Below are 14139 nucleotides of genomic sequence, written 5' to 3'. Positions count from 1 at the left end.
CTCCCTGTTCCTGGTCGGCCGTGGTCGCACGTCGCCCTGGACTTCGTCACCGGTCTGCCTCCCTCACATGGTAACACAGTCATTCTCACTATCGTTGACCGTTTCTCGAAGGCTGTGCACTTTGTTGCTCTCCCCAAACTCCCCTCTGCTTCAGAAACCGCAGACCTGATAGTGCTCCACGTCTTCCGCCTCCACGGGATCCCGGTGGACATCTTCTCCGACAGGGGCTCGCAATTCATCTCCCAAGTCTGGAAGGCCTTCTGTCGGGCCCTGGGGGCCACGGTCAGTCTCTCCTCCGGATACCACCCGCAGACCAACGGTCAGTCGGAGCGGGCCAACGAGGACCTGGGGTCCGCCCTCCGCTGCGTGATGACCCGGGACCCCTCCGGCTGGAGTGTTTTCCTGCCATGGATTGAGTACGCCCACAACTCTCTGTCCTCCGCGGCCACAGGTCAGTCCCCCTTCGAGTCCTCTCTGGGCTACCAACCCCCGCTGTTCCCTGCACAGGAGGAGGAGATCGCTGTTCCATCGGTGCAGGACCACCTTCGCCGCTGCAGGAGGATATGGGAGGACACAAGGGCCGTCGCTTCGCAGACCGCCACCGGACCCCGGCTCCCGACTATCAACCAGGTCAGATGGTTTGGCTCTCGTCCCGGGACCTGCCGCTCAAGTCTTTGTCCCGCAAACTCACCCCCCGTTTTGTTGGTCCCTATAAGATTCTGTCCATTATCAACCCCTCAGTCGTCAAACTCCAGCTTCCCTCCATCATGCGCATTCACCCCTCGTTTCATGTTTCCCAGTTGAAGCCGGTGGTCTCCAGTCCCCTGTCTCCTCCAGCTTCGGAGCCTCCCCCTCCGCTGGTCATCGACGACCACCCGGCCTACATCGTCTGGCAGCTGCTGGGCATGCGTTGCCACGGCCGCGGCTTCCAATACCTCGTGGACTGGGAGGGCTACGGCCCGGAGGAGCGCAGCTGGGTCTCCCGCGGGTTGATCCTGGATAACCCTGACAAGCCTGGAGGGTCGCCAGGAGGCGCCCGTAGAGGGGGGGGGGGTCCTGTCATGGTCAGGGCTCGGGCCTTCCTCTGCCCTCATCCTGCCGCGCCCATATATGGGCAGCTTCCTGCGGCAGCATTCCCACGCTGCCAGACGAGCATCAATCAGCGTGGCTGTGAGGGATTCCCTCATCAAGCAGCCCCTATATCACCTGATGGATCCTGTCGTCCCTCGTCGCAGTGTTAAACTGCCTACCTAGGTACGACGCCTCAGCCTGAAGACCTGCTAGACACTCTCATATTATTATTCCCTGTTCTGACCTTCCTTCTCTTGTGCCCAAGGACCTCCGTTCCAGCGAGCCCGTCTGGACCCCTGGAGCTTGACGAAGGAGTTCCTGCTCTCACCCCCGACACAGCCGGTGTCTACCTTCTCCCGTACTGCACAAGGAGTGCACCTGTCCTAAAACATTCTCCCGTACTGCACAAGGAGTGCACCTGTCCTAAAGAACATTATCCCGTACTGCACAAGGAGTGCACCTGTACTAACCCCAATAACATTCATTCCTGTCTGTTGTACATTTCTGGATGTGATTTCTGTCTGCTTGGGGAGAACGATTAAAACACCCTAAACCGCTCCATTCTCTCTCCTCGTGTGTTTGCTATTGGGCTCCGCAAAAAAAACTCCTCACACTGACTAGAGACCACGTTTGAATACTGAAATGAATCCTATGTTTAATTCCACGTTTAAATACAGAAATGGGTCCCATGTTTAAGTACAGAGGTGGATGAGTTACCATGTTTAAAATACTGAAAATTGTGTGGAGGTATCCCAGAGGAGATATGTGGAAAAGCTCCTGAGGTGTTTTGACTGAAGTAAGAGATGTATAGATAAACTGTGGGTAGCTTCATTTTGTTAGACAACCTGTACTCGCCCTGACTTATGTTTTTGTAGTGGGTAAGAATGTCACAGTATTTTTGCTGACCCCACAGAGAAGCATTGAACTACGTTAAAAATATGTTTTTCGTTATCCCAGAGGTGCAGCAGACGGACAGCGGTGTTTCATAAAAGACAGCAAAGGTTTAAGGCTTAAAGCCCACAGTGATACTATCAGCCTGTGAAGCTGAGTATATGTTTCTAGCTATGACAATGCAAAATGTGTTTATCTAGAACAACTGTTCGAAGTGATGGAGAAAAGATTATGAATATATTGCTCAAAAATGTAGTAGGTAGGGGGGCTCCAGTAGCTCACCGCGTATCTCGGCGCTATTTCTGCGTCGGGAGGAGCCGTGCTGCGTCACGGTTCTGGTTGACTCCGAGTTCGATTCCCGGACCCGCCGTCATTTGCCGAATGTCTTCCCCTGTTCTCCCTCCCGTTTCACTCTACAACTGTCGGTCATGCTTGACCAGAAAAGCGATAAACGCTAAAAAATAAAGTAAAAAAAAAAAAATTTAGTAGGTAATTGAAATGTACCCTCTATGCTGAATATGGTGCTTTTGTAGATGATGGGCGTTCTGTCAAAACCGTTTAAAATTATGGAGACTGTTGTTTATGAGGACAACCAGGGGACCATTGTGATTGCTAGGAACCCAATGTGTCAACATAGATGTAAACATGCCATTATAGAAAATATCATCTCATCAGGTATGTCATCAGATAAGAAAGAATGACACCGGTTTACTGTCCAATGGACGACAGAGTAGCAGACACTATGAGGAAACCTGTTTCAAATTAAAATTGAAGGGATTTGCAAGGGTCATGTTTAATGTGAAGATATTGACTGTCATACCCTGTTGATGTTTTTGGGATTATATTATTTCCTTTGTAAAATGTTTTTCCAAGAAGTCAGCCAGTATGCTAATACAAACCTAAGTGGGAGTGTTGAAGTCAGAGGTTATGTGTAGGATTGTTATTAACTATTAACTATTATCTAACTGCATATATAACTGTTTCCACTAGAGGGCGCTCTAGGCGGAGCCACTCAGGTACACCACCATGTGGCGAGTATAAAAGTAGATGTCTCCTCCCACTTCTCTCTCTCCCCCCATGTCTCTCAGTGAGAGAAGACCTGTATGTTACTGCTGCTCTTCATGTGAATAAAAGGAACCACGCCAGTTAAGGCTCAAGATAGAAACCATGCCTCTTGACCACATTATTGTCGCCCTGTAGCCGAATTCTGTTAACATGCATGGTAAAAATAGCATTTTTGTCCGTATTTTAGAGACCCCCCAAAAATTCACAAATCATGTTTTCAGGGGGGCTGATGTCTCATCTAGGGGAGCCATGGCTCCCCCAGCTCCCCCATGATTCGCACCCTGCCTCTGCCGCCATCCCTGTCCAGTAATAGCCCCGCCTCATTAAACCTAGTGTCCCGCGTTGGCCAAAATGTCCCCCATGATCGTGTTGAGTCTCGTAGATGTGACGCCGCAGCGTCCCCGGCACCACCAACTGCAATATCTCTTCTCCATCGTTCCCACTGCCCATAGAACTTACGCATGAGCGGGCTCACCTCCTGCAGTTGCACTCTGGTGGGGCAGATCCCCTTTATCACTGCCTCTCGTACTGGCCCCACATCATATCCGCTGTTCCCCCCCTGGGCCACGGTCTGCTTTGTGATGATAGCTGGCGCTTCTGTCGGTTCTTCACTTTTCCAAGGCACCAGAACCTCTGGTCCTGGTCTCATCGGGATGTGCGACAGGGCATCAGCGCTTCGGTCGGGCTGGCCGCATTTGTAGCGAATCATACGACACGCCCTCCCACCTCCATCTTCAGATCTTCGGCCGGTGGTCGCCATGTCGGACGACCCACCGGCTGCTGTGTTGATGGCGCCTTGTGTTTGCGTGGGAGAAACCTCGACGCCCAGTGCTTCCGACTGGCGTGATTCACCCTTCTCGTATGGGCACTCGCGACTGATATGTCCTGGCTGCTGACAAGTATAGCAGACCAGCCTTCCATCTTCGCTCCTACGGGGTAGTCTGCGTGAATCGCAGGGCGGGCCTCCATGCCGCTCCCTAGCGAATCGGTCGGACTCCTCACCGTCAGGCTCTCTCTGTTGCAGGGCCCGGAATAGCTGTTCCTGCTGTGTCGTTAGCTGTCGAATGGACTATAGTAGAGCTTGTAAGATCGGTGGAGGGAGGTTATCTTCTGCAGCAGCAGCAGCATTCACTACCCCCTGGCCGGAGCTGTGGGAGAGGCAGTGGATAGGACCTCCTCTTCCTCTGACCAGTCGATCGCCGCTAACATTAGCACGACAAACGTCAGACCAGACTTCTCTTTTAGGTGTTGTTTCATCTCTCGTCGCAGTGAGTCGTCTCTTAGACCCAGGACAAACTGCTCTTGCAGCCGGATTGCGGCATCAGGAACCAAAGTCGGTTCCCACTGCTTCAGGCGTCTGAGCATCTCATGTAGGTCATATGCATATTGCCTGATGGTCTCCCCTGCCGCTTGTCTGCGATCATAAAACTCTGCCAGGCGAACACTGACCGGGACTGAATACTTTCGACAACAAATGTTTGTTTCCGCGTTCGAGTTTTGCGCTCTGATTGGCCAGGTCATGTGACATGTGCGCCAATCGTGGGACCGAAAGTTCTGCGCCTATTTCCGGGTCTAACAGCCTGCAAACTACCTGGCGTTCTATCGCCATGCTCTAAGACAAACTCTAACCTTAACCAACTTCAAAAGAGTGCCTAAGCTTAACCGTCGGAATCAGGGCAGGCGTTCTATCGCCATGCTCTAAGACAAACTCTAACCTTAACCAACTTCGAAAGAGCGCCTAAGCTTAACCAGTGTAGAAACTTGCGGTCCCACGATTGGGCGTACATGTCACATGACCAGAAATGACCTGGCCAATCAGAGACGCGGAAACAAACATTTGTTGTCTAAAGTATTCAGGCGACCGGCACCTTGTCTCCATAAGCTTCTGCTAGTATCTCAAACACAGCCGTTGGGCGGGTGTCTGTCTCATCCAGCATAAGCCTCACCGTCTGTTTGGCCTCGCCGTTCAGGTGTAGTTTCAATAATTCCAATTGGTCCTCCTCTGGCACTCTGCTAACTCTGAAGTGTGACTTCATCGAGACAATCCAGTCCTCAACCGCCGGTTCCCCCTCTTCTTTTCCCCTGCCGAACTCGCTGCACTTTCGGTCCCGTTGGACATACACAGTCGAGGGAGTCACTTGGGGCATTTGGGGCCTTTATCGAGGACACTCTCGTCGTTCTTCTGACCACCAGTCTGACTGTCTCGCAGCACAAAATGGCATCTCGCAGTGACAAAATGGCATCCAATGTACACGATTCTTGTACCGGATCTCCTCACTGGTAAACAAGAATACCCTGAAGACTCTGGCAGGAGCACTCATTCAAGGGTACTACGACTATGCTTGCACCTCATGGTACCAAAGCACCTCAAAGGCGCTAAAAACAAAATTACAAACATCTCAAAACAAACTGGTCAGACTACTGCTTGACTTTACCCCTAGAACCCACCTCATCCCTGCCCACTTTGACAACCTAGGATGGCTTAGAGTAGACGACAGAGTACAGCAACTTGCAATGGGCCTGGTCTACAAGATACACTACACGACCAAGGTACCCATGTACATGTCAAAATACTTCCCAAAGGTCAGTGAATACCATGATCACAACACCAGAGGGAGCTCCACAAATCATGTGAAACCCAGATTCGGCTCAAACAAGGGATTAAACACGTTTCGCAATTATGCCACATCAATGTGGAACGCCCTACCTAAAGCTGTAAAGGAATGTGAATCACTACCCACTTTCAAAAACACTCAAAAAACACCTACGGGAGACTGCAATTCGAAATTGGCCCCTGTAAATGTCCTAACACAACCCCCCCCTAATGAACAGTAAATGACCAAGTATGGTCTTGTCAATATTCCAATGTACAGTTTTGCCTGTTCAGTTGTACTGTGTCCCCCACCCACCCCTCCTACCCAACCTCCCCCCACCCACCCACCCAACCACCTCCAATGTACAGCCCCCCCCCCCCCCCCCCCCCCCCCTACCCAACCTCCTCCAATGTACAGTTTCTACGTCAAATGTATATACTCTCTTTTCTGGACTCTTTTCGTATCACAAACAGTACTGTATTTGCAAATCTGGTATGTCATAAATGTATAGATGTAGCAGTACTGTCTATCTGTATGTCATGTATGTCATATATGTTATGATGAATTGAAAATGGGGGACCCTGATGTAAACAAGACGAAAGTCTTTCTCTGGTCTGCATCCCCTTAACAATTGTTTGTATTGAGCTGTACTGTACTGTACCCATTCTGCAATCTGTTAATAAAGTTTTCAATCAATCAATCAAATCCCCTAGTGTCCGTCCTCCTAAGGGAAATTGTCTGAAAGTCTTATATGAATACCTTATATGAGTCTTTGACAGACACATTCATGTGTATACACTGAGCAGTGAATATTATCCAGTGGATCTTTCATTGCAAGGTTTTAATCATAAAGATCAGTATATAATCACAACGTTTTATTTTATTCGAGCATCTTCAGTCATCTCATCAACAAGTACATCTCACAGTACAGTGTAGCTTTTCCTATTTTTATTACATCCTCATAGCCAGAGGAGGGCAGCAAAGCTCACATTCCATGTATTTCTCATGTGACAAGAGTGGGCGTTTCTGTCCAGCTCTCTACCAGGAAGAACGTTGCTGCTGACTTGAGAGGCAACATTGAACGCACTTCGAGAGAGGCAACCGCAACAGACTTTCTTTCTGACAATGAAATCTGTCATCTAATGAAATAATTCGACAACAATCATTGAGGTATCCATTTTAAGCTATATAAATACAGTGAAGTCAGCTGTTTTTCAGATGTACTATAATGGTTATCTCTTAGTCTTATCCTATAATGCATGACATATTAAGTTATAACATAGTTTGTAATTTTGACATGATAGTCATCTAACCCTTTTCTTTAAACTTGAATATTGACTATTTGAATATTGAATATTGAATATTGTTTAGTTCCCACTGAGTATAGCACAGTTCTTTGAATAGCTCACTTATGTATTTCCTTGTGTGTGTGTGTGTGTGTGTGTGTGTGTGTGTGTGTGTGTGTGTGTGTGTGTGTGTGTGTGTATGTGTGTGTGTGTGTGTGTGTGTGTGTGTGTTTGTGTGTGTGTGTGTGTGTGTGTGAGATTTGTGACTTGATATCGAAAGATATCGGCTCTACCTTTGGGTCCTCTATCACTGTATACAAGCACTGTACTGTTAAACCCAGCATGTGTGGCCTGTGGGATAATGATTCAGAGGTGTTCTGTGTAACATCTCAGCCAACACCCCTGACATTGTTGATTTAATGAGAGTAGTAGAGAGGTGTTTATTCTAGAGGTTGGCTGTACCTTCGACCACAGCCTGGAGGAAGCCTTTGTAACCAAGTTGCTGAAATATCAGCAGCTCAAGCTGAACATCTCACAACTAGGCTACAAGTGTCAAGTGGCAGCCTAGGTCATGTTCACAAGCTAGTGGTTCGGGGCCTTCAGATGGTATTGCTCTATATCTGCTATTATTGGTAGCCGCTCTATTTGGAGACGGCGTTGCTTTTTGTACCCATAGAATAGATATAGATTTACGGAAATGCTATTGTATCTGTTAACCCACATTTGAAACATCATCTGTGTCAATATTGTATGTGTAGAATGGGTGCTGCACAGTCACACACATAATTGAATGACTCCCAATGAGCTAATTGCACTGTTAGTGTTTGTGTCCTTAATGTCCTTTGTATTTATGTGGACATAAATAAAGCATTTAAAATGTGTGTGTGGCATGTCATAAAACCAGTTATGGTGAATTTGTTTGGTCCATTCTCTCCTCTCAGGTATGGCTTTATTTGAGAACTGCTCTGTGCTTTTGGAGCTGAAGAATCTGCCTTTTAAGGAGAAGAAGAGGTTGCAGTCAGTCATAACAGAGAATGGAGGCAGCATCTCTTATGTGGTCAACCAGCAGGTCTGATGTTTTGACAAAAAATATGCCTTCTTCAACTGTTGCTTACTTCTGATTACAGTACAAAATCCTCTGATTGCTTATTCCTGAGGATCAAATTCTGCTCTCTCTTTCCCTCTCTGTATTCCCTCACTTCCCCTAATTTGTCTCTGTATTCTCTCCATCCCTCCCCCTCTCTCTCTCTTCCCCTCTCCCCCTTCCTCTCTCTCTTCCCCCCTCTCTCTCCCCTGCCCCCTCTCTCTCCCACAGTGCTCTATGGTGGTGGCCAGCAGTGTCTCCAGCCTGAGCAGGAATCGTGTGCGCAGCATCCAGAAGCACTGTACGCCCGTGGTTACGTTGGACTATGTGTCCCGCTGTCTAGAGGAGGGCGTCCTGCTTCCCGTGGAGGAGTACGAGTTGGACGTTTCTCCCCCTTCATCATCTCCTCCTCCTCTGTTCCCCTGGTCGCAGCCCATCCCTCTGTCAAAACAAGGCCCTGGTACTGTATACTCAGGTAACGGCACAGATACAGTATAGTAGGTTCTTTGTTCTTCCTGTTTTCAGCATAATGACTAAAAATAAAGCTTTGAATCCAACCAATGTGTCAGTTTAAGCCAACAGGACTTTCTGGTCTGATAACAATGTGTCTTATTTGCTGAATGGGTGTGTGTATTTTTTCTTTTTTTTACTGTACTGTGTGTGTGCATGGCATGTGTGTGTGCACATGTATGTGTATGCATGTGTTGTATTAGTGTCTAAGAAGGCAGTGACAAGTCAACCAGTTGCTCAGCAGTCCAAAGACCAGACCCAGATTGTTGACTCTGTCAATCAGACAAAGGAGGCGGGGATTCAGGAGAAGATTGGCACTAGTAACCTCCTGGGGAAGTTCAGGTGTGTACAGTCAGTGATTACTGGAGCTGCCAATGGGGGGGGGGGGGGGGGGCTATACTTTCATTCCGCACCTTTCTAAAATCTCTGTGAATGTATTTTTTTTATGATTACTCTACATAAGTTTATCTATAGCACCTTTACATTTGTGTGAATGCAACTACTGCACCACCTCTTGCTCATTTTCATATTCTTATGTAAAGCAGAAATTAAATGTTTAATCAAGGTGCTTTGTATCTGTTTAAACTTTTACTAGGTACAGTATTAAAGGTGCACAATACAATCATAATACTGTCACTGGTGATGAAAGTGGGGAAAATATAGAAATTTTAAACAAAGCCTAGATACGCGTTAACCCTTTCACTGCGACAATACAAAAGGTTAACCCTTTCACTGCCACACAACAAAGGGTTAACCCTTTCACAACCACACTACAGAAGGTTAAAACCCGTTCACAACCACACTAGATGCTTAACCGTCTGTAGTGGTAGTGAAAAGTTAACCTTCTGTAGTGTGGTAGTGAAAGGGTTAAGGGGCTTTCTAGGGCTGTCCTTGAAATTCGTATTCGTCTAATAGTCATAGGACTTTGTCGACTAATGAATTAGTTGATTTAAAGGTGCTATATAGATAACAATCAGCCACTAGATGTAGCACTGGAGTATAATTTATCAGGTGCATTCCATGTGGGGAAATAGGAAGTAGGGATACATGCATGCAACATGTAAACAACATTAATTTTGGACCCGCAAAAAAAATTAAATTACGAATTAATTCATCAATAATTATATTGGGGCAATGCTTTTATTCAGCACTTTCTAAAAGCTCTGCGGATGTTTATTTTTTAATGATTACTCTACATAACATTTGATATATAGCACCTTTAATTGACAAATCTGTACAATTGTGTTTCTGACTTGCAGTCGTGCAGTAGGACCGGTTTAAATCTGATGCAAACCAGATATGGAACTTAGTATTTTGCAGGAAATAACACAAAAACGAATCAACTAACAAAGTCTTGGCCGACTTCAACCAAACTGACAGATTAACCGACTGATCAACAAAGTAGCCGTACAGTTTTCTGTATCAAGTATTGAAATGATGACTCACATTTATGCCTGTTTGCAGGGTATACACCGAAAATGACAATGATCTCCCCAAATATCCATTGGATTTTCAAGTGGCCAAGTATTCCATCTTTGAAAAGGTATTATAACAATCTATTCCTTTCTTTTAGTCACCTGATATTTCACTTTAGACTTTACTATTGACATATCAGTGTTCAATAAAAATTGTGCAGGAAATTAGATAAAAAGCTGATTGGTTTGCCATTGTCACCCTTGTACCATACATTTTCAATGGTTTGGCTTGGTCCAAGTCATGGAATATTCTCTACACATTTCATTTTTATTTGTTCCGTTCATGGCAATGCACAGCTCCACAAAAGCACAATTTCGTAATAAAAGCACCTCCCAATTTGTACATTCCATGAGTGAAAAGGAGCAGGAAGAAGAAAATGTTATTTGGCCTGCCCCTTACTCAAAACAATATAAATAGATGGTCTGTCAATTACACATATTTAACAATCAATACTTACAATAACAAATAAAAAAAATAGTCATAGGGAAAACATTACCCCTCAACTTATTTCTTTATACATTTTCATGAACTGAAATATATTTGTACAACTCTTTAAATCATTATGTAGAGAATTCCACAGATTTACACCACATACTGAAATACACATCTGCTTTAAAGTAGTCCTACATACTGATACTGTGCTTTACATGGGGTCAATTATAGCAAAAATAAACATTGAAGGACACTGCTGGTATTCTCAGCATTGTTACACATGATGTAGATGTCAGTAAACCAGTGGATAGTTGTCTTGCATTTCAAGAAGTTATTATCTGTGTTTTTACAATCCTAAGGACTAAAGGTGCTCCCATGGTCGAGCGGACTGTACGCGGACTGGACTCTGCGGAGGTCCGCACTCACTCTTTGAGCTTTCATAGTCGAGCAGACCTCCGCAGACCAATTTCCTACATGTCTCGCGCCAGTTTACACAATTTTTCCCACGCTGTTCAACTTCTGTCATGTCGTCGTCCGTCAAAATAAAGAGTACCGGTATGGTATCTCTGTTTCCAATGGCAGTTTTACACACTTCATTTAGAAAAGCCATTCAAACATCTCAAGCCCTACTCTCACTTGGCACGGAGCGAGTGGTCCGAGTAAAATGCAGATCGGCATCACATTAAATGCAGGTCGATGTCAACCAAAACGCAGAGCAGCCTTTTATGTGACACCAAGTGAGCGGCGCGGACGTCCGCGCATTAGAAAATTAGAGCTTCGCACTTGGTCACTTCCTGCCTTGGTCACACACAGAATGCTGTGACCTTTATACTATAGGAAAGACGAGCTCTGCCCCCATGTGGACACAAAATGAAAATGCACAAGCGGCTCTGAAATATTCTTTTCTTAAATAGAAAGCTCAGTATTCTGAGCTAATAAAGAGAAGTCGATCATCTAGACCAATGTAAATTAAAGCTTACTGACAATAAAGATGATAGGCATCTTTACCCTTGGCGGTCAGTTACAGGTATGTTGTGTACAGGTACAATACAACGAAAAGAAGTTTGGCATCCAACCAGATTGCAAACAATACAGTACAAAAGTAGCAGAGTATAACGCTATTAGGTACAATATTGAGGTATTATGTGGAAATAAATATATGGTTGAGTGTATACAGATATGCCTTTGCTATAGTATATAGATAGATGCAGGTATGTACAGGCGTAAGTATAAGCAGATATGTACAGATGGTAATATAATGTTGAAATATAAATATATGTATAAGTTATGCACATAATTTGTAAGGCACTATTTGTCAAAATGTCCCTTTTTCAAATGCAATTTGGGCCTGGTGATGACTGTTATTACAAGAGTGGAAAAGTCACCAACTGTGCTCACAATAAAAAGGTACTGTATCATTCATACATATCATCATTCCCCTCCTGCTATGATGCCTGAATTTCCCCCAAGGGGATCAATAATGAATGAATGAAAACTTTATTTAACAGATTGCAGAATGGGTACAATACAGTACAGCTCAATACATACAATTGTTAAGGGGATGCAGACCAGAAAGACGTTTGTCTTGTTTACATCAGGGTCCTCCATTTTCAATTCATAGTGACATTTATGACATACACAACATACATGACATCATGACATTTATGGCATAGGGACATACATGACATACAGGTATATAGTACTGTTACATTTGTGACATATATGATATGCAAATATACAGTACTGTTACCCATAGATCCTAAAGGAATGAATATTGTAACTGAGGGGTTACAAAACCCGGACTGTATTAAAGATTGTTTAGATTAAACCACTACTAAATATTATTACTTGCCAGACAGTACAGTTAGTTAAATATGGCAGACACTCAATAGACGGCATGGGGACAAAGAGATCACGTTTACAGTATTTTAATAGCAATATCAATATACAACTGAATTAGTACGTTGCTCTTTTAATAGTGAATGATAGTAGAATGTCAGAGTATCAAAGTCAGGGGGAATGAATAATTCCTAGGTGAAGAATACTCGACCGGAGCTCTGCATGGAGTGAGAAGGCGATACAGGGCAAGCGAGGGGTATAGCTGGAGACAATGATTTCCCCCATGGAGTGGTAAGCTCCAGAGGAATTGAAGAATAGTCGGATACTCCTGCGGTCACTGAAGAAAAGGGGTTCTCATACGGATCCAGTCCTTGTAATCCAAGTGCCCGATGGCAGGGTAATAGCTAGCCCGATGAAGGTCTTCAGGTGTAGTTAGATCCAAACGCCAATGGTCTTAACTATGCTCTTCTCCACGTTACTTCGCTTACACAAGTCACTATAATACACCAACAATGGTTCTACAATATTAGGGTCGTATCTAAGTAGCTACTAGCTATCCGTAACGATACACCGCGGGTAGGCTTCCACTGCTCACATGTCCACTCGTTCTGCTGTTAGGTTACTTCACACTTCACCTCGTGTTCTAATACTCGTTACGTTAAGTTCACACACAGCTGCACATTAGATTAGGTTCACACTACGGCTGCTGCGCCTTCTACAATATATATACTTTTGATTTCTAGAGCGCAACCGAATTACTTGTCCGGAATCAATGCGCCGGCTAAGGGCATGTCTGAACTTGCCCGGACACGTCTTTGAACTTGTCTGGGGGGCGCGACTGCTGGCGCCTCCAATGTCAAGGGCGGTGTCCAATGAGGCGAGCGAATAATACTATGATTCAAACGGAAGCTTAAAGGTATATAGCTTATATATATAAATAATATACAAGTTATACAAAATAATAAACGTAGATTCTCAGAGTTAATCTGGCCCTTCAGAACAGCCGCCTCCTAATTAGTCCGCACCTAATTAGTAAATAAATGGGCACAGATTAATATTAATGTCAAGTCAACTTCTCCATACTGTGTTATGGGGAGTTGGAAACGATCTACAAAGTCAGTGGGTCATGGTCGTCGTCAGGGGAGTCAGGGATCTCCGGCAGCTCTATCAACTTAGCTACAGGTCTGGTGTAGGTCCGCCCTTGGACGATGACTTCTGCCGCTCTGACCTTCCCATCGGCACCAGTAATCACTCTGCTCACACGGCCGGCCGGCCACGTAGCTCGGGGTAGTGACTGGTCTATTATCATTACGACGGTATTCACTTTCAGGTTGTCCCTGTCTTTTACCCACTTCTGACGGGCTTGAAGGGATGGTAGATAGTGTAGGAGGAAGCGGGTCCAAAACTGGTCGGCCAGTACTTGGCTGTGTCTCCACATTCTCCGGCCGTTCATCTCGTCTTGTCTGTACACCGCCTGAGGAAGGGCAGGGTCCAGCCGCACCATCAAGATGTAGTTTGGGGTGACGGGGTCGATGTCCGCTACGTCGCTTGAAACGTAACCGAGGGGCTTAGAGTTCAAGACGCCCTTGATCTCTGTGAGGACCATAGTCAGGACTTCCTCGCCCACGGTCTGGGCCCCAAGTACGGTGTACATAGCAGTCTTTATGGAACGGACCTCTCTCTCCCACGTTTCCCGAAATGGGGGGCGTTCGGGGGGTTGAACTGGAATGTGATCTGAGCAGGAGCGAGGCGGATCTTGAGTTCTTCACCCATAGCCAGGAAGCTCTCTCTCAGTTCTGTGTCTCCTCCTCTGAAGTTTGTCCCTTGGTCGGACAACAGCACTGATGTGGTTCCTCTCCGGGCTTGGAATCTCCGGAAGGACATGAGGAAT

The 14139-nt window shown here is 45.7% G+C and overlaps 1 protein-coding gene across 1 annotated transcript in view; it reads left to right on the top strand.

Moving 5' to 3' along the window:
* Window positions 1-6693: 6693 nt before the first annotated feature.
* parp4 (poly (ADP-ribose) polymerase family, member 4) overlaps window positions 6694-14139 on the top strand; it is a 92417-nt gene continuing 84971 nt past the window's right edge. Inside the window, exons 1-5 of the mRNA XM_084314022.1 lie at window positions 6694-6791; window positions 7849-7976; window positions 8223-8466; window positions 8705-8843; window positions 9966-10044. Of these exons, the coding sequence (XP_084170148.1) occupies window positions 7851-7976; window positions 8223-8466; window positions 8705-8843; window positions 9966-10044 (588 nt within the window). The 5' untranslated portion in view covers window positions 6694-6791; window positions 7849-7850. The remainder of the gene's footprint in view (window positions 6792-7848; window positions 7977-8222; window positions 8467-8704; window positions 8844-9965; window positions 10045-14139) is intronic.

Source organism: Notolepis coatsorum, assembly GCF_963971535.1.
Source record: "Notolepis coatsorum genome assembly, chromosome: 5".
NCBI classification, from domain to species: domain Eukaryota; kingdom Metazoa; phylum Chordata; class Actinopteri; order Aulopiformes; family Paralepididae; genus Notolepis; species Notolepis coatsorum.
Note: the sequence above shows the minus strand (reverse complement) of the source record. Positions and strands in the feature narration are given on the sequence as shown.